The following is a 26,057-nucleotide window of genomic DNA, read 5'->3' on the forward strand; positions in this document are numbered from 1 at the left end:
TACCTAGAAGTTGGGTAACTTGCCCTATTTATATAACTACAAAATGGCAGTGACAGACTTTAAAACACAGGCAGGTCATCTACGAGTCCATAAGACAAATGCTATACTCTATTGCTTCCTAAATTTTACAAAATAATTGACCCAGCTTTTATTTTCCTGGAAAAGATATATCCTAATTGCTCTTTTAAAAAAGTTTGATGATATTCATTATTAAATTCTGTGGAATCTTAACCAACATTGTGTGGCACATTGACATATAAGTGATAATTTGATCATTTGGACATAACAGGCAACTAAGATTGTGTCTATAGATGACAAATAAATTAATAGTGAGATACTCATTGAATTATATGACTTCTTAATCACAGAGCATTGCTTCATGTATTTAAATATTCACGTATATCCAGATAATAGAGTACCTTTTTCAGTTTGTGTATCCATGGTTTTCTTGGGCTCAGTTTTCTTATAAAAAAGTTGTAGTCATTATTCTTTCTAGTTTCACATCTTCTTAATCACATCCATGCTCTTAATCTATCTTACAAATTTATTTTTCTTTTCCAGCGCATCTCCTATGAAGAAAAAGAATTTGCCTTTTATGTAACTTTGATACATGAATTTATATAAAAATTGTACATTTATTTTGCTTATTTTATATGTGAAAGATATTTTCAGTTTTGTTCTCTCTTTTTTTTTTTTTTAACATTTTATTTATTTTTGGCTGCATTGGTCTTCGTTGCTGTGGTGGCTTCACTTGTGAAACATGGGCTCTAGGTGCGCGAGCTTCTGTAGTTGTGGCACACAGGCTTGGTAGTTGTGGCTCAAGGTCTCTAGAGCACAGGCTCAGTAATTTCGGTACACAGGGTTAGTTGCTCCACAGCCTGTGGGATCTTCCTGGGGCAGGGATGGAACCCGTGTCCCCTGCATTGGCAGGCGGATTCTTAACCACTGTGCCATCAGGGAAGTCCCTGTTCTCTCATCTTAAAAGGAAAACACCTAGGTTTTCATACAGTAGTGTAAAAGCATAACACACCTTAAGGAAAAACTAATTCTTTAAAGAAAAATAGTTGTTAGATTTGGTAAAAAGATGTTTGGGAGTTTGATGACAATAAATATTTTGTATAAAAATCATGGAAGTAAATAGATAGTTCTTGTTAACTCATCTCTAATTGTCCTAAATTTAAATTATATAACTACTTCTTATGTTAACACACAAATACATATTTAGCATGCAGACAGATTCAGTAGAAGCTGTCTGATTTAGTTTCGCTTAGAAAACTTAAGTGACTCCTGTTCCTATTTTTCATCACATCTATCAGAGTCTGTAGAAGTGGTATTTTACTGTCCAACAGTGGCACACATGGGGATTTTGTCCATCACATATATTAATCAAAGGCAGGTCACAATCATTTCAATTCCAAAAATATGGTCAAATAAAAAAATTCATGGTTTTGAGGTTTGATCTGTTTTCAATTTCCAATAGTTGAGTTGAACATATCAGATGAATGGCAAGAACTGGATAAAATAAAGATATGCTTGCATCTTATGTCTCTCAGTGCATTCTGTCACCTGGTTGGCCTCCTGCTTCCGTGTGTGATGAGGCTCTCAGAAATTAGCCGGTCTTGTTTTGGGTCTGCGAGTTGCAGAGGCTGCAGTGGTAGGTGACTCCTGCCAGTTTCTTAGGCCCTGTATCCTAGAAATCTAGATAAGAGGCAGTGGTGTTGCCACTTCCATATGCTTACTTATTGAGTGTGGTATGGATCTTTGATATCCCTCAAACTTCCTGGGTCAGTTTCATCATTGAAATTAAGGGGTCTTTTTTCTCATATTCAAGCCCTAAGTTCTGTATTTACTGTTTGCCTCAAGTTTTGAATTCTTGATGGATGAGTCAACTGATAGTCTTTTTTTTTTTTTTTTTTTTAAGATTGTCTTCAGGGCAAAACGTGGTATCAGTTACATTGGAGATGTAGCTGTGGATGATATTTCCTTTCAAGATTGTTCCCCCCTACTTAGCGCAGACAGAGCGTGTACGGCTCAAGAATTCACGTGCGCTAACAAGCACTGCATTGCCAAGGACAAGCTGTGTGATTTTGTGAACGATTGTGCTGATAATTCAGACGAGGCTCCTTTCATCTGTGGTGAGTGGAAGTGTTCTGTTTCCTTACTGTTGCCTTTATTGCCTACAACCTTCCTCTCTGCAGAGGGTTCACTGATGAAAAATACAGAGTATATATAACTCAGCAGCCAGGGCTGGTAAGATGATTTAACCTTTTAAATACATTCCTTTCTCCCTCTTAATGCTTAATTTAGAACTGTAAGTCATTTAAAACCAGTCATTGGCTTTGTGTTTCTATGTGAAGAATTGGAGATTAACTGGGAAACAAGGTGTGTTCAAAGACAAACAGAATGGAAACAAGTATTTTCTTTCTTTTTTTAAAAATTTATGTATTTGTTTATTGGCTGCATTGGGTCTTTGTTGCTGCACGGGCTTTCTCTAGTTGTGGCACGCGGGAGCTGCTCTTTGTTGTGGTGCATGGGCTTCTCATTGTGGTGGCTTCTCTTGTTGCAGAGCACTGGCTCTGGGGACGCAGGTTTCAGTATTTGTGGCGCAGGGGTTTAGTTGCTTCGCTGCATGTGGGATCTTCCTGGACCAGAGCTCGAACTCATGGCCCCTGCCTTGGCAGGCAGATTCGTTATTAACCACTGCGCCACCAGGGAAGCCCAAGTATTTTCTAGAAGAAATAAATTTTGGGGAAGGAGGCAAGCAAAACATCCATCAAAGGGAGTTCATGCAGAGTTGACAAGTCTTTGTGCTTTGATGGATTTCAGGGAGTTGTCATTCCCTTGTGTCAATTATGAGCTGGGATAAGCGGTTAAAAAAACACCAAAAAAAATCTATATCCAGATAATGTATAAAACGGACAATGTGATCACCTAAGGGAAATGCATATCAGCTGTGTAATATTGTTATAAGAGAGCAACTCATAAGAAACGGCACCTATTAAAATACCCTTAGCCAAATGGGCCATATGTGTTCATTCATGGAAGTCTGTAAAATCATGCAACACAGTCCATTATTGCCTCATTTCATTGCAAATGAGGGGAATACAAATTGTCAAAATGAAGGTTGACAAATTATTCCACTATTACCAGTAATAATTTCTGAGGGAGTGTATTAGAATTTCGTCTTTTTTTTTTTTTGCCTCTTGAAACCAAATCTGGAATCACAAAAACTTCAGTATAAGAAGAGCTCACATTTATATGGAACTTTTAACTTTCAAGGCCCTTTTATCTACTAATCTCCACCTGATCTTCACAGGAGCCCAAGGGGTAAGTGGGACAGATATTATTAGTGCATTCCATGGATAAAGCTGCCAGCAAGAGTGGCTAAGATTTGGTCAAATTTCATAAAATTGGTACTGACAGAGTTGATCTTAGTTTCCAAGTACTTTGATTTATGATTCACTGCTTTGCCCAAGTTACCATATGACCTCTGTGTACAACTTAGGAAAGCCAAAAAAGTTGTAGATGTAGAAATCCCGTTTATATCCAATAACTATTTATTTCTTCAGTTGTGGCTTATAGCTTATAATATCCATTATTACTATTATATGAACCAAGCAAAACTGTTTGGCTAATCTTGTATTCTGTATTAATTAATATTTGTGTTTATCTTATGAATTTTTTTTGGCTGCGTTTTTAGTTATTTTCTGCATCAAATGCTTTTTACATTTTCTTCATTGCCATTTTCATTTGAGTATCTCACAGATCTATGAAGTTATCAGTCAAACAGACCAGAGGAATGTACTGAAATTTATTGTCTTCGTAGTTCTTTTGGAAAATAAAGACAAAAGTAATTACAAGCCTTGTGAGGGAAAGTTGTATCACGAGGTGCTTTTTGGTGAACTGATTGCCAAATCATTTTAAGATTTGAATGGGGCTATGATATCAGTAATACTGGAGCAAGAAAGATAAATTAATACCAGATTAATATATAAGAAGAAGAAAATTTTTTCAGCTCCTTGAACAAATAAAAAGTTAGAACAAACCTTAAAAGTAACCCATGTTTTGATATTGGTTTTTATTACATGAATATGATTTCTTTTTATATAGCACCCTCTTTTATTATGTATTTTAAAAATTCAATTGTATTCTTTGTTAATGGTTTAAAATGTTTTAATTATAGAGTGGCTAGAACCTGCTATATGAACTATGAATGCTGGTATTTTTCTGGCATATACTATAAATTTTGATGCTTTAATTAGACCCAGAAGAATAGGAAGAAAAACTTTTTAAAAAATCACCATAGCAACTGATTTCAGAAGTTTGGCTGACAACCAACCAAGAATTTAGGCTTAAGTTTCATAGTCTTTGAAACTTAGGTTTTGTTTGTTTTGTTTTGTTTTTTTCATTTTGGTTTTTTTGGTTTTGTTTGTTTTTTTAGAATTCTAAGTAAAGACTGAACGTGTATCACAACTGTAAGAAAACTTCTAAATATCAAATATCATTTGGTATAAATACACCACCTAGGAATAGAGGAAAGAATGAAAAAACTGAGCACTTTTTAAAGGCATAGACTGTCTCTGACAGAGGAAAAGAAAATAATAATCCTTTGTAAAACAATGCCTGCGGCTTTAATTTTCTGTAGGTCAATAGAAGCTCAGAAAGCAAAATTTGGCAGAAAAATTTAAATGTTATTTTTTGCTTTATAATATAAATATGTCTAAAATATAGGATATAGTCAAAATAGAAGTGATTTGTGTATCTGAGAAATCTGAAATCTTAGTTGAATGTAATTTTGCGATTGGTATGGAGAGAGGCTCCTTTGGCAAACAGTCATATCTTTGTTTCTCTAGACATTCCAATTAGCATGTTTATTTATTTACTTTTAAACCTTTATTTTTTTAAAGTAGGGATTATTATTATTATTGCTGTTATTATTTTTGGCTGCGTTAGGTCTTCATTGCTGTGCATGGGCTTTCTCTTGTTGCAGCAAGCAGGGGCTACTGTTTGTTACTGTGCGCAGGCTTCTGAGTGCTGTGGCTTCTCTTGTTGTGGAGCATGGGTTCTGGGCATGTGGGCTTCAGTAGTTGCAGCATGTGGGCTCAGTAATTGTGGTGCACAGGCTTAGTTTCTCCATGGCATGAGGGATCTTCCCGGACCAGGAGTCCAACCTGTGTCCCCTGCATTGTCAGGTGGATTCTTAACCACTACACCACCAAGGAAGTCCCCTAATTAGCATATTTATTGTTGATACACAATTAACAGTGTCTCAGGCATACTCAAAATAATTTAATTCTGCACTTGATTAGTAAGTATGCAGAATATTTGACCAGTATAATTAGTAAAGAATCTGAACCTAATGGGCACATGTAATAGTATATTTCCCAACTGCATACATCTATTTCAAGTTCACACAGAATATATATTATTAAGTACTAAGCAAACTTCAATAATTTTAAATGGATTAAAATGACATGGATTACATCTTTTGAAGTAGGCTGGAAATCAGTTACAGGACAAAAGCTAGAAAAATCCCTGTTAGAAGAAAGACACTTTTAATAATCCATGTCTCCCCCCTGAAAAAACATCACAGTAAAATTAGAAAATGTTTTAAATAAGTAATAATTATAATAGTAATAATAGTGCATTAAAAAACCTGTAGTATTTAATTAAGAACATGCTTAGTGAAAAATTTATATACTTAAATCCTTACCATAGAAATTAGCTAATAATACAAATTAATGGAATAGAACACAAATGTAAGATACAGAGGATTTGGAAAGACTGATAACATTTTCAAGACCCTCTCGAGAATGATCAAGAGAAATTGAGAGGACAAAAAATATCAAATTAATTTAACATATTTATTGAAAAGGTATATGTCAAGCAGTGTTTGAGACATCTAGTGTACATCCTTAAATGAAACAGACAAAAATCCTATTCCTCATTCTCCTGTGTTAGAAAATATTCTGTTTTTCTCTCTCCACACACACACACAATATACATGTGTGTATATATATATTACGGAATTTGTCAGAAGGTGATAAATGGTACATTTTCTATGAGGAAAATATAGAGTAAATTAAATGAGATGAACAATGGAGAGAGAACAAATTGCAGGATTAGGGAGCCTGATGAGGACAGGCCTGATGAAAGATATTTAAGAAATTTGTTTCATTTTACTTATTTATTTCCCTCCCCTCCCCAGTTTTATTGAGATATGATTAACACATAGCACTGTGTAAGTTTAAGGTACACATCATAATGATTTAACTTCTTTATACTGTGAAATGATTGACACAGCAAGTTTAGCTAACATCCATTCGTAGTTACAAAAAAATAAAAAGAGGGAAAAAAAAGGTTTTTTTCCTTGTCATGGGAACTCTTAGGATCTAATCTCCTTCAAATATACCCACAACAGTGCTAACTCTGGTCATCTTGCTGTACATTACGGCCCTACTGCTTATTTGTCTTATAGCTGGAAGTCTGTACCTTTTGACCACGTTCATCTAATTCCCCCTCCCAAGCAAATGCAAATTCTTGAAAGCGATCTAGGACTTAGAGCCAATTCTTGTTGTTTTCTTTCTTTTTTTTTTTTTCAATTATAGCCATCCTGCTGTATATGAAGTAGACTCTCATTGTGGCTTTGATTTGTCCTTCCCTAATGACTAACAATGTTAATCATCTTTTCTTGTGATTATTGGCCGTTGGTGTATGTTCTTTGGAGAAATGTGTATTAAAGTCCTTTGCACTTTTCTTTATTGGATTCTGTGTTTTTTTTTTTTATTGTTGAGTTGTAGGAGTTATTTATATAGTCTGCATATTAAGCGCTTATCATATAGATGATTTGCAAATTTTTTTTCTCATTCTGTAGGCTGTCTTTTAAATTTTTCAATGGAATTTTTTTTAAAGGAATTGTAGGTTCATGGTGAAACTTACCTTCCGTACAGGAGCAGGCTCCTGTGACTATCATGTCCCCACCATAGGGGGATGATGGTTATAGTGGAGATGCCATTATCATCACAGTCCATAGTTTACCTTAGGGTCCCTCTTTGTGAGAGAACACGTGATAAATAGTAAATCAAGCTCTTATACTCAATTACTTAATAGAAGCCTTACTAAGTTCATTATCAATATTGTTAAACACATTTTTTTTCCTATTGGATGAAATGTTTCTAAAAAATATTATTTTTTTAATGTTACATCAATGTGCAATTTAACACTGCTGAAAAATGATCTAAATGCAGTTACTCAAACCTTGGTCCAGAGACAAACAGCATTTTCGTCAGAGTTCAGGCCCCACCCCAGACTTAATCATAAACTGCATTTTAACATATCTGTGTGCACTGAAATTTGAGAGGCACTCATCTAAACAATACACACATTTGAAAAAGTTTTCTTTGTTTCCTTATTGACATATACAAATATATCAGGATTTTTAATATGGGCAACAATTAGTTTTTTTTTAATTAATTTATTTTTATTGGCTGTGTTGGGTCTTCGTTGCTGTGCGCGGGCTTTCTCTAGTTGTGGCGAGCAGGGGCTGCTCTGTGTTGTGGTGCGTGGGCTCCTCATTGCCGTGGCTTCTCTTGTTGCGGAGCACGGGCTCTAGGTGCGTGGGCTTCAGTAGTTGCAGCACATGGGCTCAATAGTTGTGGCACAAAGGCTTAGTTGCTCTGCAGCATGTGGGATCTTCCCAGACCAGGGATCAAACCCGTGTCCCCTGCATTGGCAGGCAGATTCTTAACCACTGCGCCACCTAGGAAGCCCTAGTTTTTTAAATATTAAAAATGATTATGTATTTTCTTAATGAATTTAATTGAACCACTTATACTCAAGTCAAGATTTAATGGCTACATATTTAATTGCCTGACATAATTTATTGACGATTTTAAGAAATTTTAAAGAATGAATGTTCATTTGTTCAGCAAATATTTATTGAACATCTATTATGTGCAAGGGTTTGTTTTTGGGATAATGCTGTGAACAATATGGTCAAATTCCTTGCTCTCGTGGAGCTTCCATTACTGTTGGTGGTAGTGTAGCGGGATACGGACCAAATAGAATAAGTAAAATAACACAGTATATTTCATAATGATAAGTGCTCTGGCAAAAAGTAAAATAGGGGAAAGTGAGAAAGGAAATGCTTGGCGTGGTGCTTATAGTTTTAAAGAGGGCCATCAGAGAAGTTCTCACTGAGAAATTGACATTTAAATAAAGAAGGAAAAAAATAATGGGTTTGAGCCAAGTGATATTTGGTGTATTTGAATTTTTTTAAAACTTCAAAAATATTTAAAAAGTCAGCAATAATTAAAACACAGCACTTTCTATATGATCACCACATCACTAACAATTTCCTTTGGTTTCTATGAATGTGCAATTGTAATTCCCCCTAAACAGTTATCCTTCAGGACGTATTTGTTTGAGTTGACTCACATCCTGACTGCCCTTTCTCGTTTATTTTAGTAGAATTCCCTCTGTTTCAAGTAAACTGATGAATTTTGTGGGAAGGGGCTATTGTTTGATGCTATGGTATATATGTTACTTTTGACTCACAGTGAGGTTATATTATAGCTGTTACTTCTCTACCATATCCCATGCTCCATCTAAAACTTATTAGTATGTCAGAATTTGTGCTCAGTTGTGGCAAAAATGAGTTTAAAGGTGTAGAGTGCCTCTGTGAGACTCTACTGGCACCAGTGTAGACCATCCTGAACTAGTCTTGCATACTGGACATTTCCTTTCCACTTATTTGTTTGGTAAACATTGGGCATCTCTAATATAAGTGGCCCTGGAGCAAAAGCAGAGAAAAATAAGACAGTACCTGAAGCATTGTGGAGCTTCTTGTCTAGTTAGAGAAATAGGTAGATAAATATTCAGATTGTGAATGGGAGTTAGATTAAGAACAAAGCACTTTTGGATGGGTGAGGGGGAGATAATTTAGTTAGTATATATAAATACTAATCCCAACATGGACTTTTACATCACCTTGAAAACAACTAGAGTACTTTCAGAGACTTTATTAATCATGCACTCTGAATAGCTTTTGTTTTCTTTGGGAGATTATGTTAGAAAGTAGGTCAGGTGTCATAATGTTAATAAACCAGGCTTCCTGTGAAGGATCAGCTGTCCTAAGCTTTAGTAATTCATTATTTGCTGTAGCCTAGTGACTGGGGCTCAGAAAGCTTTCATTGTCTTTCCAAAATTATGAACACTGATCCCCACTCTCACAAACTCATTATTGCAAATGACCTGCATTAGGCTAATATTTTTACAAGTTATGAAGTCAGGTAGTCATCAGTGAAGAAAAAATTCTGTGAATTGATGAAAACCTGATATTGAAAACAGGATTTTTCCAAATTACTTACTCCCAAACTCTTTTTTTGTATGGAAATAAATATGCTCTTTATAGAGTAATTGTTCTGTGAAACAGTCTGGAAAGTGTGGTTTTACAGAATTTATTATTTTTCACAGAATAAGGCAATACAAAGGAAATCACTATATCACAATTTCCTAATGATGTCACCCAATAATAACTGGCCCATGACATTAATTTTTTGATTCTTGAACTTCGAAATAATTACGGGTTCATAGGAAGTTACAAAGAAATTTTGTATGCCTTTCATGCATTTTTCCCTCAGTGGTTACATTTTATGTAACTATAGTATAATATCAAAACCAGGAAACATTGGTTCAATATGTGAGTATAGTTCTATGGCATTTTATTACATGTGAAAATTCATGTAATCGTCACACTACGATCGAAATATTCTCTCCCCACAAAAATCGCCCCTGAGCTACTCCTTGATAGTTACATTTACTCGCACCATCTCTAACCTTGGGAAACCACTATTTTGTTCTCCATCTCTATAGTCTGTAATTTTGAGAAAGCTATATAAATGTGTAAATGCAGTTTGTGACCTCTTGAGACTGTCGTTTCCTCATTCAGCATAATCCCCTTGAGCGCCATCCAGGTTGCTGTGGATGTAAATCATTTGTTCCTATTTATGGCTGACTCATGTTTCGTGGCATGGAGGCAACATACCACAGTACTGTTTTCCAGAGTGGTTATGCCAGTTTATGTTACCACCAACAGTGTGGGAGCGCTCCAGTTTGTCCACATCCTTGTGAGCATCTGGTATTGTAATGATTTTGTTTGTATTATTGCTCTGCTAATAGGTGTAGGATAGTATCTCATCAGGGTCTTAATTTGCATTTACCCTGATAGCTAGTGGTGTTGAACATCTTCTCGTGTGTTTCTTTGTCATCTGTATATCCTCTTTGGTGAAGTATTTCTTCATGTCTTTTGCCCACTTTCTAATAGGATTTTTTCAAACTGTTGAGTTTTGAGTTCTTCATATATTATAGATATAAGTCCTTAGACAGGTGTGTGAGTGGCAAATGTTTTCTCCCAGGCTTTAGATTATCTTTACATTCTCTTTACAGGGAAAGAGTAATTTTGATGAAGTCCAGTTTACTGATCTTTCCTTTTAGGGATCGTGCTTTTGATGTCATGGACAAAAATACTTCACTGAGTCTCAGTCTCAGATTTTCTTCTATTCTTTCTTCTAAAAGTTGTATAGTGTTATATGACATTTAAGTGTATGCTCCATTTTGTTAATTTTTGTATAAGGTGTGAGGTTTGGGTTATTTTTTTTCCCAATAGTTATCCAGTTGCTTTATCATCATAAACAAAACTGTCCTCCCTTCATTTAACTGCATCTGCATCTTCATCAAATGTTAGTTGGTTGTATTTGTGTGAAGCTGTTTTGGGTTCTAATTCCATTGATTCAAGGGCCTATTCCTCCATCAATACCACACAGTCTTGATAACTAAAGCTTTATGATAAATCTTGAAATCAGGTAGAGAGAGTCCTTCTAGTTTATTTTTCTTTTTCAACTAAATAGCTTTAGTTATTCCAGTTCCTTTGGCTTTGCTTTCACATTAAAAAAAATTATCTCCATATGATTTAATTTTGATAAAAATTTTATTAAAAACATATATTAGTTTGGGAGCAATAACATCTTTAATAGGTTGTCTTCCAATCCATGAGCAGTTTGTCTCTCCATTATGTAGAATTTGATTTCTTTCACCTGTGTTTTGTAGTTTTCTGCTTACAAGTCCTATACATATTTTATAAGATTTACACTTAAGTATTTCATTTTTAAGGGGTTGTAAATGGTATTATATTTAAATTTTGGTTTCTACATATTCGTTGATGGTATGTAAAAATACAGTTAATTTTGTACTTAGATCATGTGTCCTGCAACCTTGCTGAGTCATATATTCTCAAAGTTTTATAATAAATTCTTTAGATTTTCTATGTTGACAATCATGTCATCTGAAAATTGGGACAGTTTTATGTCTACCTTTCTGATCCGTGTGCCTTAAAGATGTGGTAAAATCTCCAATGAGACTATCTGAGCCTGGAGATTTTTCAGGAATTTTAAAATTATGAGCTCAGTTTCCTTAATGGTTATAAAGCTACTCAAATCATTTTGTGTTTGTTTTTCACAAGGAATCGGTCCATTTCATAAAAGTTGTCAATTTAATGCATAAGTTATTAATAGTACTTTTGTATCATCCTTTTAATATCCATAGGGTCTATGATATCCTGTTTCATTCCTGTCATAGGTAATTTGTATCTTTTCTCTCTTTTCTTTGACATTGCTTTGGGATTGAACATACTAATTCGTTAAGTAAAGAAAAATTGAGAAATAATAGATATAGCTACTAACCCTTTTATAAATAAAATATAAACAACTTATCAAAATATGATGTAAAGTTCAAGTTATTGCATCATAAAATCAAAGAATCATAGAGCAGGGGAGGATCATAGAAGTTATCCCATGCTCTTTGAAACTGGGATCTAACACTAAGACTTCTGTGAAGGATTCACTTTTACTGTTACAATTTATCACAAATTTTTATCTATATCCTAGCACTTATCACAGTTTATTAAAATGTGAGAGAATGCCACTAAGATATGTTTATTGATGAATCAGTTCCAACATCTTCTGAATTGCTATTGATTGAATTGGTAAATGAGTCACCAACCAAAGAAGGAGTCATTTCTATAACTTATCTGATCTGGCAGACAGTGGAGATGCGAAGGGAAAATCACCTGATTCCTGTTTGAACACTTTTTTAAGAGACTATACTCTGTCTCACGCAAAAAGCCTTTCAACTGTCAGGCACCCCTTGATACAATGATTTTCCTAATATTGAATCAGTGTTTCCATCTTTGCCCGGTATGGGTTTTTGATGGCGATATTTCTTACTACTTGTAGTTCTTCATGAGGATACAAGTTTAGGATTTAGACACAGGTACGGTTGCTTTTGCACATTTTTTCACATTCTCCTTTCCCATGTTCATAGTTATGATGTCAATATAAATATTCTTAGAAGCCTTTAGTAGCCTCTTATATACACAGTTTAAGGCCTCAATTATCTAGTCTCCCTCTCATTGGATGGTTTAAAGTCTCAAAGTTTCCCATAAAAATGGGAATTAAATATTCAGCAAATACCACAGGACTCTATGAGTAAACCATCACAATATTGTGTCTTTTTTTTTTTTTGCCCAAGATAACAGATTCACAAATGTTAAGAATTTTAATAGCTTTTTGTTGTTGTTGTTAGCCTTGTGTTGATTATATTTAACAAGAATGAATAGGGAGTTGGTTGAATAAAGAATAGTAAGGAAGGTTCCAGATGACAGGAATTACAACGAGTGGTTGCAAAAACACAGAGGAGAGAGGGATCCCGATGCGTCTGTGCAGACAAAGCTTAGCATGTCGGGAGCATCTCGCTTGAGAGTGGGGAAATGAGTCTAGAGAGACAAGCACCTGGTCATCCAAGTTAAGAAATGTCTTTTAACTTGGTGTAACAGAGAGACATTTTAGGATTTTATACAGAGGAGTAATATAGTCAAGTTTGGATTTTAGGAAAATCACTGACAGCAGTATAGATGATAGCAGCTTTGGAGGCAGGAGATCAGGACACTTTTAGTATTTCACTCAGGAGATAATGATGACGAGGTGCATTCAATGAAGATGGAAAGAAGTAAATAAATATTTGGGAGTAAAGTCTACAGATATGATGATTAGTTTACTGTGGAGGATTTCTGGGTTGGATAAGTGAATAACTGGCAGTTTCATTCACTCTTTTTAATTCCTGAAGCAAAAGGATGAGGAGTGATTTCACTTGATTTGTTGCTTTTGAGATACCTAAAGATCTTACAAATGGAGATGTGACCAATAGACAACTAAGCCTGGGAGAGGCATTTCTGCAGAAGACACAGAATTGGGAAACATCAATATATAATGGTGATCAAAACCATTAAGTAGATAATATCACATAGGGAAGGTAGATACAGTGGGGAAAGAAGGAATAGCATAGGATTAAAACCCCAGATAACACCAATATTTAAGAGAAAGATGCTTACAAAGGAGAAAGAAGCAGAGTGACTAGAAGGAAAAGAAAAACAGACGTTGATGTCACAGAAGATAAGGAAAGTTATAATTCTGAAAAGAAGTACACAACATTGTCAGGTGTGTAAACATCAGATAATATAAATACTGAGAAGTCTCTATTAGATTTAATATCAAGGGGGAATTGGTATCGCTAGGTCAGTGTCAGAAGGTGAGGGAAATATATGTTTGGAAATTACTTTTCACATGTAATGGTGTTAAATCTATCCCTCACCTATAGTCGCCCTGGCCCATACCTGTCTCAACCACTTACATTTTAAACTGAAAGGCAGGATTTGCCATTTTTTCATATTAAAATTCTGTTATATGTAAAAGAATGAAATTAGAACACTTCCTAACACCATACACAAAAATAAACTCCAAATGGATTAAAGACCTACATATAAGGCCAGACACTATCAAACTCCTAGAGGAAAACATAGGCAGAACACTCTTTGACATACATCAAAGCAACATCCTTTTTGACCCACCTCCTAGAATCATGGAAATAAAATCAAGAATAAACGAATGGGACCTCATGAAACTTAAAAGCTTTTGCACAGCAAAAGAAACCATAAACAAGACTAAAAGGCAACCCTCAGAATGGGAAAAAATAATTGCCTATGAAACAACGGACAAAGGATTAACCTCCAAAATATACAAGCAGCTCATGCAGCTTCATACCAAAAAAGCAAATAACCCAATCCACAAATGGGCAGAAGACCTAAATAGACATTTCTCCAAAGAAGACATACAGATGGCCAACAAACACATGAAAAGATGCTCAACATCACTCATCATCAGAGAAATGCAAGTCAAAGCCACAATGAGGTATCACCTCACACCAATCAGAATGGCCATCATGACAAAGTCTGGAAACAACAAATGTTGGAGAGGGTGTGGAGAAAAGGGAACTCTCCTGCACTGTTGGTGGGACTGTAAGTTGGTACAGCCACTATGGAAAACAATTTGGAGGTTCCTTAAAAAACTACAAATAGAACTACCATATGATCCAGTAATCCCACTCGTGGGCATATACCCAAAGAAAACCATAATCCCAAAAGAAACTTGTACCATAATGTTTATTGCAGCACTCTTTACAATAGCCAGGACATGGAAGCAACCTAAATGCCCATCAACAAATGAATGGATACAGAAGATGTGGCATATATATACAATGGAATATTACTCAGCTATAAAAAGGGATGAGATGGAGCTATATGTAATGAGGTGGATAGAACTACAATCTGTCATACAGAGTGAAGTAAGTCAGAAAGAGAAAGACAAATATTGTATGCTAACTCACATATACGGAATCTAAAAATGGTACTGATGAACTCAGTGACAAGAACAGGGAAGCAGATACAGGGAATGGACTGGAGAACTCGAGGTATGGGAGGGGGCGGGGGGTGAAGGGGAAACTGAGAAGAAGCGGGAGAGTAGTACAGACATATATATACTACCAACTGTAAAATAGTCAGTGGGAAGTTGTTGTATAGCAAAGGGAGTCCAACTCGAGGATGGAAGATGCCTTAGAGGACTGGGGCAGGGAGGGTGGGGGGGAATCGAGGGGGGGCGTCAAGGAAGGGAGGGAATATGGGGATATGTGTATAAAAACAGTTGATTGAACCTGGTGTACCCCCCAAAAAAATAAAAAAAAAAAAAAAAAAAAATTCTGTTATTTTGGTTTCCACCAATCACTGAGCCTATCTAGACTATTATAATAAATGTGAACAGTCTACTTGCATGTTTATATATCCTCCATAATCTTCCTTCAGTTAAATATTTTAAAAACATCAAATGTGTCTTCTCTACCCATACAAAAGGGAAAATAAAATTACCTACAGCTTTTGAATTTCACTGGTCTATATAAAGATAACTAGATTTATTTTAGTAACGTGAATTAGTATCCAATTTCTTAAGCGTCAGTTTTCCCTCTATAATTTTAACGAAAGACGACCTATTTATATTTTTGTTATCCCCAAGTTATTGATTCCCTGAAGTGAGAGACAACATTATGTAAAATAAGGCAAGACACTATTTGACTCATACAGGAATAGTGAGGACTGACATTGGAAGTTAAAATACAGGAATTGTATAAGGATGCAGTCAAGAACATGCTAGGAATTGGTGCAAGTTGTAGGTTTTCTGGTTTGTTGGGTTGTTGCTGTTATGATTGTTTTGTGTTCTGTTAATTAAAGAGTTATAGGCCGGGAAGTGGGGTAAGAAATAGTTCCACTTCATTATAAAACGTTACATTAATTATAATCTATGGGGTTGGCCGAAAAGTTCATTTGGGTTTTTCTGCAATATCTTATGGAAAAATACGAATGAACTTTTTGGGCACCCCAATACTATGTACTTGAAATTGCAGTGTGAACAGTGCATGAACTCTAGGCATAGTTGTGTGAAGGGGCTTCTGCAAATGAACAAATAATGTTAAATGAGCCAAAGGAAAGCCACATACTTCATCTTTTGACGAAAATGAGCTCTGGAACATTTAAATGGGGACCAACAAAACAACACAATTAGGAACGTCAGAGGGATCTAATTATAAAATGTATTTGGTACAGTTACCCAGATAAATCAAATATATGTCATGCATATTCAACATGCTATAAGAAATTATGGATTGTGTGAAATATGAGCAGAGGACCATAAGAGAGAAAAGATTAAGATGAAATTGGATAAGACAAGGAAGGATTTATGAGTAAAGCAGTTACAATCCTAAATGAAATTCTACACTGGAATGACGTTATGGAAAAGTGAATTGTTGCCAAGGAATACAAATTTGAAAATCTTTCTTGGGACAAAGAAGAAATATTCAATAAAATGAAAAGACGGAGAGGAAATCAGAGATATGACAGGGGATGAAAAGTAATAGTATGCGTAATTGGAGATGATAATAGATGTATATCAGTGGTCCCCAAGCCCCAGGCTGCAGGCCAGTAGTCGTCCGTGGGCTGTTACGAACTGGGCCTCATGGCAGGAGGTGAGCAGTGGGCGAGGGAGTGAAGCTTCATCTGTTGCTCCACACTGCTCGCATTTCTGCCTGAACCAGCCACCACCCCCTACCCCTGTCTGTGGAAATATTGTCTTCCACAAAACTGGTCCCTGGTGCCAAAAAGGTTGGGGACTGCTGATATATATAATATAAATAATAGATATTTATTTTATATAGAGACAATAGATGTATATAATAGAAATAATAGTCAATATATATAAGAAATATAACTTTCACAAAGTTAAAAATATTTAAGCTATTTAAAATTAAGCTAAATTAAAAATAAGAACTTAGTAAATCATAATATAAGAAGAGTATTGTGGGACTTCCCTGGTGGTCCAGTGGTAAAGAATCTGCCTTCCAATGCAGGGGATGTGAGTTTGATCCCTGGCTGGGGAACTAAGATCCCACGTGCTGCAGGGCAACTAAGCCCATGTGCCTTAATTAGAGAAGCCCACGTGCTGCACACTACAGAGCCCACGTGCTCTGGAGCCCACAAGCCACAGCTAGAGAGAAAACTCACCCGCCGCAACTAGAGAGAAGCCTGTGCACTGCGACGAAGCGCCCACACGCCGCAACAAAAAATCCTGTGTGTCACAACAAAAATCCCGCATGCCACAACTAACACCTGACGCAGCCAAAAAAATAATAATAATAAAAATTCAAAAAATGAAAATAAATATGCTTAAAAAAAAAGAGGAGTATTGTTAGAGAACTCTGAAAAGTGTAGCTATTGATGTAAACAGATTGGACACATGGACAGATTTATGATGCAGTTAAAGAGTAGTCAAACATTAATTTCTGAATCAAAATTATTGCATGTTAAAAGGTGAAATCTAGAATGAAAATATAGTTTTGGAAGCTTTCTGCTTAAAATAACATAACCAAATATATGAAACAAAACAATTAGCAGTACAACAAGAAAATATGAAAATCCAGTTGTTGAATTGTATTTCAAAATTCTCTATCAGATTTTGCTGATAAGATAAGCAAAAGCAAATAAATAATAAAGGCATAGAATATTTGGGAAAATATGATAGAGTTATATTACTCGTATATGTGAAATTTTGGACCTTGAAAATAAAAGCATTATTTCAACTGTATTTGGTATATTTACAGATTAATCACAATTTAGGAGACAGTCAATACATCCCATATAGAAAAGCTGTATAATCCATATTCTTTGATCATAATTCAGTCAAAATATAAAACTAAATTTAAAAGTTTAACCTAAAACATTGTCAGACACATAATTTTATCCTTTTAAATGAGTATAGGATAAAAGAAATAAAAATGTATTTGATTTACCACAATAAAAAGTATATTTAAAAGAGAAAAAAATAAATATGAAAAGGTTAAATATCATAACATATGAGATGCATGCGTACTTTTACCCTGAGGGGTGTAATATATATAGAAATCAGTCTCTTTCTCTCTCTCCCCTTCACCCCCATGTGTGTATCATATAAGCTTTTTATTTTGACAATAGATTACTAATAAAAGAATCAGAAGTCTTATGACATTAGAATATCAAATAATGTTAAGAGGGACTTATGCATCCATTCATGATAGAAAAAGCTGATACTGAGCTTATGCTTTGTCAAGAACAATAGAATGGGATGTAATATATGAGGCAAATGTTCTCAGGCATTACACAATAGGCAGCATAGAACTGTGATCTTTAGAGACAGGAATACAAAAGATGACCTCCATGATCACCCAATGACTGTCACAGATTTCTTATGATGAAATTTTTCTACCACAGAACAAAGGTAGAACCCTAAAATAGTAACAGTATCACTAAGCTGAGAGAGAGAGATGAGAATTCCTGGCTGCCGAAGTGGCTGAATGCCTGAGGAAAGAGAACTGGGCAAAACAACTGCTGTAGATGATTTTATGGGGATTCACTTGGCTAAGAGTTAGGCTGTACACACAGGGTAAGACCCCATGAGGAAAGATGACATGCTGCAGGTCTGAGAGCTAAATAGTTTTCTAGAAGGCATGCAGTTTTGGGGGAACACATTAACATTCCAGCACAGCTAGAATTGAAAGGTGGTACTAAACACTTCAAGCTTTAAAATGATATTACAGTAAAACCCCAATTTATGAATAAGCAACATAACTTTCAACTTAGGAATAAGTCAATTTTTGATAGGTCTAACTTCAAAATAATAAAACTAACCCTGATTGGGCTAAAAAGACCTCTCAGAAACTGTGAGAGAAAATATAACACACATTTAAAGAGCATGACATAACCCAAATTTGCTACAATGTATCATCTACAATTTGAGCATACAAGTAAAAAAAAAAATGACATATCAAGAAAGAGGAAAATTCAACATATATTTGAGAGAAAAAAAATCAATAGAAATTGATTCCAAGGTGGTTGAAAACTTAGATTTAGTAAATGATGGATTTAAAGCAGGTATTACGAATGTATTCAAGGACTTAAGAATATCGCAATAATGGGTAAGCAGCTATAGATCTCAGAAAGGAAATAAAAATGAAGATGAAAAGGAAGAAAGTGACAGGAGGAGATGGTGGGAGAGAGGAGGGAGAGGTGAGAGATAGGAAGAGGAGAAGGAAGACTAGGAGGAAGAACCAAAGGGAGTTTCTAGAATTGAAAAGTGAAATATCTGAAATAAAAATTTACTAGATGAGCTTAGAGACAGATTAGCAGCAACAGAAGAAATATCACTCAACTTGAAGACAAATCTACTAAGTGGAAGTTATCTGATTAGTTAAGAAGAGGAAAAAAAAATGAAAATAAACTGATCAGAGCCTTAGTGATCCACATAAAAATGTAAAACATCCTTACATACATGTAAATGAAGAAACATAAGGTGGAGGGGAGAAACAGAAAAATATTTGAATAAATAATTACCAAAAAATTCCAAATTTATGGAGAACATGAACTTAAATAAAATGATCAGGAAGATCAGGGCAAAGAAAATGAAAATCACCACATCTCAGTATCTTCTGTTTCAACTGATAAAAACCAAAATAAAAGAGAAAATCTTCAAAGACACCAGAAAAGTGAAAAACAATAAACAAAAAAGAAACAGTGATATGCTTGATATCTTATTTCTCGTCAAATGAAAAAAGGTCCAAAGATATTAGAAGAATATATTTAAAATGCTAAATTGGTATTGAAGAGAGGACTTGTCAACTGAGAATTTTGTATCCAGTGAAAATATTTTTCAAAAGCTAAGGCAAAAATACAACATTTTCAGATAAATGGAAAATAAGAGATGCCATCATACTTCAGCATGCACTATAAAAAGTGCTAATGGATATTTTTCAGGCCGAAAGTAAATAACATCAGGTTGAAACATGAATCTTCAGGAAGGAATGACGAGAACCACAGTTTATAATTATGTGTGTTAATATACAAAACTAAATTTTTCTCTTTTATTCTTTAAAAGACATGCTTTTTAAAAGAAGACATATACAGTATTGCAGCTTTTATATTATATGCAGATATATACGACAAAATGGCACAATTAACAGGAGATGAGTGGAAATAAACTTTACCAAGGTTCTTAAACTTTGCATGAAGAACAATATTAACTCTTGATTGTGATGATTAAGTAGGCATATTATAATCAAATAGACCAACTATTAAAATACAATGTAAAGAGATATAGCTAAAAACCCAATAAAGAATTAAAATGAAATACTAAAAATATTCAAAAAAGGCAGAAAAGGAGGAAGATAATAATAAAAATGTGATGTATAGAAAAATAATAAAGATCTAAATCTTGCCATAACAAATGTAAATAGCCTAAGTACACCAATTAAAATGCCAAGATTTATGAATGGATTTTTTTTAAAAGCATAATACAACAATTTGCTTTGTGTATTTTTTTTATTAATTAATGTATTTATTGTCTGCTTTGGGTCTTCATTGCTGTGCTTAGGCTTTCTCTAGTTGCGGCGATCAGGGACTACTCTTCATTGTGGCAGACAGATTGTTAACCACTGCACCACTAGGGAAGTCCCACAGTGTATTTTTATATCCTTTCACTTTTAACCCATCTCTGATTTTCTATTTAAAATATTTCTCTTGAAAACAGCAAGTGTAAGGCATTCATAGTTTCTAAATTGATATGGAAATAGACTTTTGGAAAAAGGACATAAGAAATGGTAAAGGGACATTTCATTGTAATAAAGCAGTCAATTTATCAAGAAGACATAACAGGGACATCCTAGGTTGCGCAGTGGTTAAGAATCCACCTTGCAATGCAGGGGACATGGGTTTGAGCCTTGCTCTGGGAAGATACCACATGCTGAGGAGCAACTAAGCCCATGCACCACAATTATTGAGCCTGTGCACCACAACTATTGAAGCCCATGTGCCTAGAGCCTGTGCTCCTCAATAAGAGAAACCACCACAATGAGGAGCCCATGCACCGCAATGAAGAGTAGCCCCCGCTTGCAGCAACTAGAGAAAGCCCATGTGCAGCAACAAAGACCCAATGCAGCCAATAAATAAAGTAAATAAATTAAAAACAAAAAAAGAATTAAAAAATATAACAATCAAAAATATATTTTTAACAAAGCTTCAGAATTCCTGACATAAAATCTGACAGAACTAAAGTAAAAATCTAAAAATTCATAATTGTGGTCAGAGATTTGATCACTTCTCTCTCATGAATTCACAGAATGCCTAGACAAAGTATAAGAATATAGGAAATCTCAATTGTACTAGCAACTACCTTTATCTAGTTAAGCTGTACCTCACTCCTTAGTAAACATATTCTTTTCCAAGTGTGAATGGAATGTTCACCCCAAATGACCACATGCTAGGGCATAAAATAAGTCTAAAATATCAAAGATTAAATATTAACAGAGTATGCTCTCTGATCACACCATAATTAAGTGATGATAATATCTATAAAATTTGCAAATTTTGGCAGTTAAATAACTGACTGAAACATAATGAATGCATCCAAAGAAGAAATCACAAAAGTAAAGAGGAAAGTATTTCAAGATGAATGATAATTAAAATTTGCAGATGAATAAAATACAGTTAGAATTCCTGCTAAATCAGTGGTTAAAAGAAATACATCACAGTAATTATTTCTGTTACAAAGGAAGAAGATCTAAAATCATTGATCTGAGTTTCTGAATTAGGAAAGCTTAAAAAAAAAAAAAAACCAAAAAAACCAATGAATCAAACACAAAGTAATTAAATGGAAGGAAAATGTAAAGATTAGGGCACAGATAAAAAAAATAGCAAATATTTAAACAAAAAGAATATTAAAAAGGCTAAAATTGTTTATTTGAAAGATTAATAAATTTCATAAATCCTTGAATAAACTGATTAAAATTAGAAAACACAATTTACTAAGTCAATTGTAAAAGAGTAAATATCACCACAAATCCTACTGACATTAAAAGCATAGTAAGGAATAGCTATTATAAATAATAACTTCATTCTTTAAAAATTCAGTAGTTTGGAAGACAGCAAAAACTTTAAGACAAAACTGAAACAAATTTGAATAAGACTACATCTGTTAGAAATTGAATTTATAATAAAACATTTTCCACATACCTATATTTAGTCTCTGATGACTTTACAGGTAAAATCTATCAAACTTGTGAAGTAAAATAACACCAACATACCCAGAACTCTTTCAGAACATAAATTAGGAAAAGGGAGCACTTTCCAACTCATTTTCTGATGCCAGTATAATGCTGATGCCAAGGTCAGACAAGCAGGTATAAGAAAAGAAATTTAGAAATCAATTACCCTGATGAACATAAGTGCAGAAATCTTTAATAATATATTTTACAAAGGAATATGTTTGACTTAATGTTCAAAAATTGAAATAATGCAAAAAATCACCACCTTAACAGAATAAGGAAGAAACTTCATGTGGTCTTCTCACTAAGCTTCAGGAAAGGCATCAATAAAAATTCAATACTCTTTTGTGATAAAACTTTTTGTAAACAAGGAGCTTTTTGTAGAAGAGAGTGTCCTCAGACTGACAAAGGAGATCTGTGAAAGACATATAGCTAATATCATATGTAAAGTGAAGTATTGAATACTTTCACTCCAAGGTTGGGAATAGAGTGAAAATAATGTAAATGTAAGCATAAATGAATAACTAAATAACTAATTAATTAAATAAAGTAAAGGCAAAGCTCTTTTTTATATTAGAAGACCAACTTATGTGGAAAGAAGATGTTAGAAAATAATGAGAGAACCATATAATCTAGCAATCCCACTTCTGAGTCTGTATCCAACAGAATTGAAATAAGATCTTGAAGAGATATCTGCACTCCCATGTTCATTGCAGCATTATTCGCATTAGCCAAGATATAGACACAACCTAAATGTACATTGATGGATAAAGGAATAAAGGAAACATGATATATCTTATACTTGCTAAAATAACTGGCCTGCCCTCATGGAATATATCCAGGCAAAGGAAGAAAAAGATTCATGACGACTTAATACAATGTATGATCTATCTTGAATTGGATTCCAAACCAAGGGAAAAGATAACTTATAAAGGACTTAAGTAGAATAATGGATAAATTTAAATATGAACTGTGGATTAGATATTAGTATTAATGTCACATTTTCTGATTTTGTGATTTTACTGTGGTTATGTAAAAAAAATCTTTGTTTATAGGAAAGAAACATGAATGTGTTGATGAAATGATGCTCTGTCTCTAGTTTACTTTCAAATCCTTCTGAAAATGCATCTATAGAAATGCATAGCAGATGCAGAGAATGGACTGGAGAACTCGAGGTTTGGGGGGGTGCGGGGGGTGAAGGGGACGCTAAGACAAAGCGAGAGAGTAGCACAGACATATATATACAACCAACTGTAAAATAGATAGCCAGTGGGAAGTTGTTGTATAACAAAGGGAGTTCAACTTGAGGATGGAAGATGCCTTAGAGGACTGGGACGGGAAGGGTGGGGGGGACTCGAGGGGGGGGGGAGTCGAAGGAGGGAGGGAATACAGGGATATGTGTATAAAAACAGATGATGGAACTTGGTGTACCCCCCAAAAATAATTAATTAATTAATTAAATAAAAAGAAATGCATATGCATATGTATCAATAGAACAAATGGAGAAATAGAAATATTTATGAATTTAATTAAAGAGTAGATGGAAAATACTTATACTATTCTTGCAAATTTTCTGTGAGCCTGAAATTATTTCAAAATAAAATGTTATAAAGAATAATGTCATATTAGGAAAATCAAGAGAAAGAAATACTAATGTGGAAACTGAAAACCAATTCAAATGATAGATGCAAGAGCACATTATTTTTAAAAATAGACAAAACACCAATTTTTTAATTTTGAAAAAAGGAAAAACACAAATAAATGTAGGTTTGCTAAAGGGAAATTAATAAACATGTGGAGTCCAATAACTGTGCTAGTTTGAAAATGTCAATGAAATGGTTAATTTTTTAAGGAGAAAGATTACCAAAATCAAACTACTGAAGCAGAACACCTGAATAGACCATTAACTATCAAATAAAGTTATCAACAAACGTCCTCCAATTTTTTCTCCTGGGATAGATACTGCTGAGTTCTATCAAATTGTAATGAACTGATAATACCCAAAGAAACTATTCCAACCATGTGAAATGATAGAATTTATTTTATGAAGCTAATATATCACTGATAATGAAGCCTCCAGAAATTAGAAAAGTATGAAAACTATAGTTAAAACTCTCTGTGAATATAAATGTGTAAAACTTAAAATACAAGCAAACTGAATTCAGTAATGTGATAACTATCCCACATGCATTTAGATGAGAATCTTACAACATTTTAAGGATATTTTAATGTAACAAACTGTTCATGTAACCAAGTAAGTCACTGAAAAATGTCACCATAAACTGATAAGTGCTGAAAATATTCACTTAAATTTAACAACCATTTCTTATACATAGAATAGTTACTTTAGCATGTTTAAAATGATATATCAAATTAAAGAAGGAAACAATGGAAGTATTCCCATTAAAATCAAGATCGTGTCAAGAACTACTTGACACTATATTACTATTGTACTCTGTTTGTGGTTCTGGTTGATATGTAAGTCATAAAATGAAATAAAGGAACACTATTTTCTTTCTTATTGAATTATAATTGACATATAACATTATGTTAGTTTCAGCTGTACAATATAAGGATCAATATGAGTATATATTGCAAAATGATTACCACAGTAAGGCTAGTTAACATCCATCCCCATATATAGTTACAAAACTTTTTTGTGTGATGAGAACTTTTAAGATCTTCTCTCTCAGCAATTTATAATTATTTTCTAATGATCTGATTATATATCTTAAAAGCCCAAAAGATTTACTTTAAAAAGTGTAGGCATTCCAGTACTGGGTTGTATAATGTGCCCCCCCCCCCCAAATTCCAACTAGAACCTGTGAATGTGACCTTATTTGGTAACAGGGTCTATGCAGATGTAATGAATTAAAGTGAGGTCATACTGGATTACGGTGGGTTCAAACTCAATGATTGGTGTCCTTATAAGAAGAAATATGAACAGAGACACCCAGAGGAAAGATGATGTGATAACACACAGGGCAAATGTCACGTGATTGGAGTTGTGTAGACAAGCCAAGAAATGCTCAGATTGCCAGTAACCACCCTAGCTACAAAGAGGTAAGGAAGGATTCTCCCCTAGAGTCGGTAGGGATAACATGGTGCTGCCAGCACCTTGATTGCAGATCGTTAGCCTGAGCCACTGAGAGAGAATAAATTTCTGCTGTTTAAAAGCCACTCCGTTTGTTATACTTTGTTGCAGCAGTCCTAAGAAACGAATATAATTCCCAAAGTCACACAGCTAGAAAAGTGTCCCTCTCAGAACAGATGGAAACTAACTTCTCTAATTATGCTTTTTCTAGTTTGTTTTTCCTTGGAGTTTGTGAAACTTGCTTTGTATATTATCAGTAGTGTAGTAATCTGAAGATGTTCATAGTTCTAATAAATAAGTAAAAAGTTTCCTTAGATAAGTTGGGAATATACTTTGTTGTATAAAGAAATAGTTTCTATATTGTTGGAATTCATGGAGCCTTTAATATGCTAGTGTATTTTTAAATCTCTCAGAGAGGGATATAATTTATAGGATTTATCACATTCTATTCTCTCAGCAACTTTGAAGAACATCCTTCCTTTGCACAAATTGACATCCATAGCACGTTCATTTTCAGATGAACAGAGTTAAAGAAGTAATGAACGACATCATGCCACCTCAAGAAGAATCAAGCCAAACCAGATGACTGCCATCTTCAATGTAGCTACCTACCCTAGAGGAGGCAGTCTCAGAGCATTTCCTTCTAGACACGTGCATTTTCTTATCCTGCAATATTTGTAGATTTGTTTTATTGCAGCCCTACCCCCAACCACTGCATACCACATTATGAAGGGGAGTACTGGTACAGGGGCTGTGTCAGACATTCTTCAACTCATAGTTCTGCTATTTACGGGATAATATAAACAAAGTACTTAGCTCTGAACTCCAGCTTTCTCTTCAACCAAAATAAGCATAATAACTATTATATAGAGATGTTGTAGGAATTAAAGGAAATAACATG

The 26,057-nt window shown here is 34.4% G+C and overlaps 1 protein-coding gene across 1 annotated transcript in view; it reads left to right on the forward strand.

Annotated features, from left to right (window-relative positions):
• MALRD1 (MAM and LDL receptor class A domain containing 1) overlaps positions 1-26,057 on the forward strand; it is a 578,637-nt gene that overhangs the window by 211,215 nt on the left and 341,365 nt on the right. The window contains exon 25 of the mRNA XM_057732597.1: positions 1,922-2,135. Within this exon, the coding sequence (XP_057588580.1) occupies positions 1,922-2,135 (214 nt within the window). The remainder of the gene's footprint in view (positions 1-1,921; positions 2,136-26,057) is intronic.

This window comes from Hippopotamus amphibius, chromosome 4 (genome assembly GCF_030028045.1).
Source record: "Hippopotamus amphibius kiboko isolate mHipAmp2 chromosome 4, mHipAmp2.hap2, whole genome shotgun sequence".
NCBI classification, from domain to species: domain Eukaryota; kingdom Metazoa; phylum Chordata; class Mammalia; order Artiodactyla; family Hippopotamidae; genus Hippopotamus; species Hippopotamus amphibius.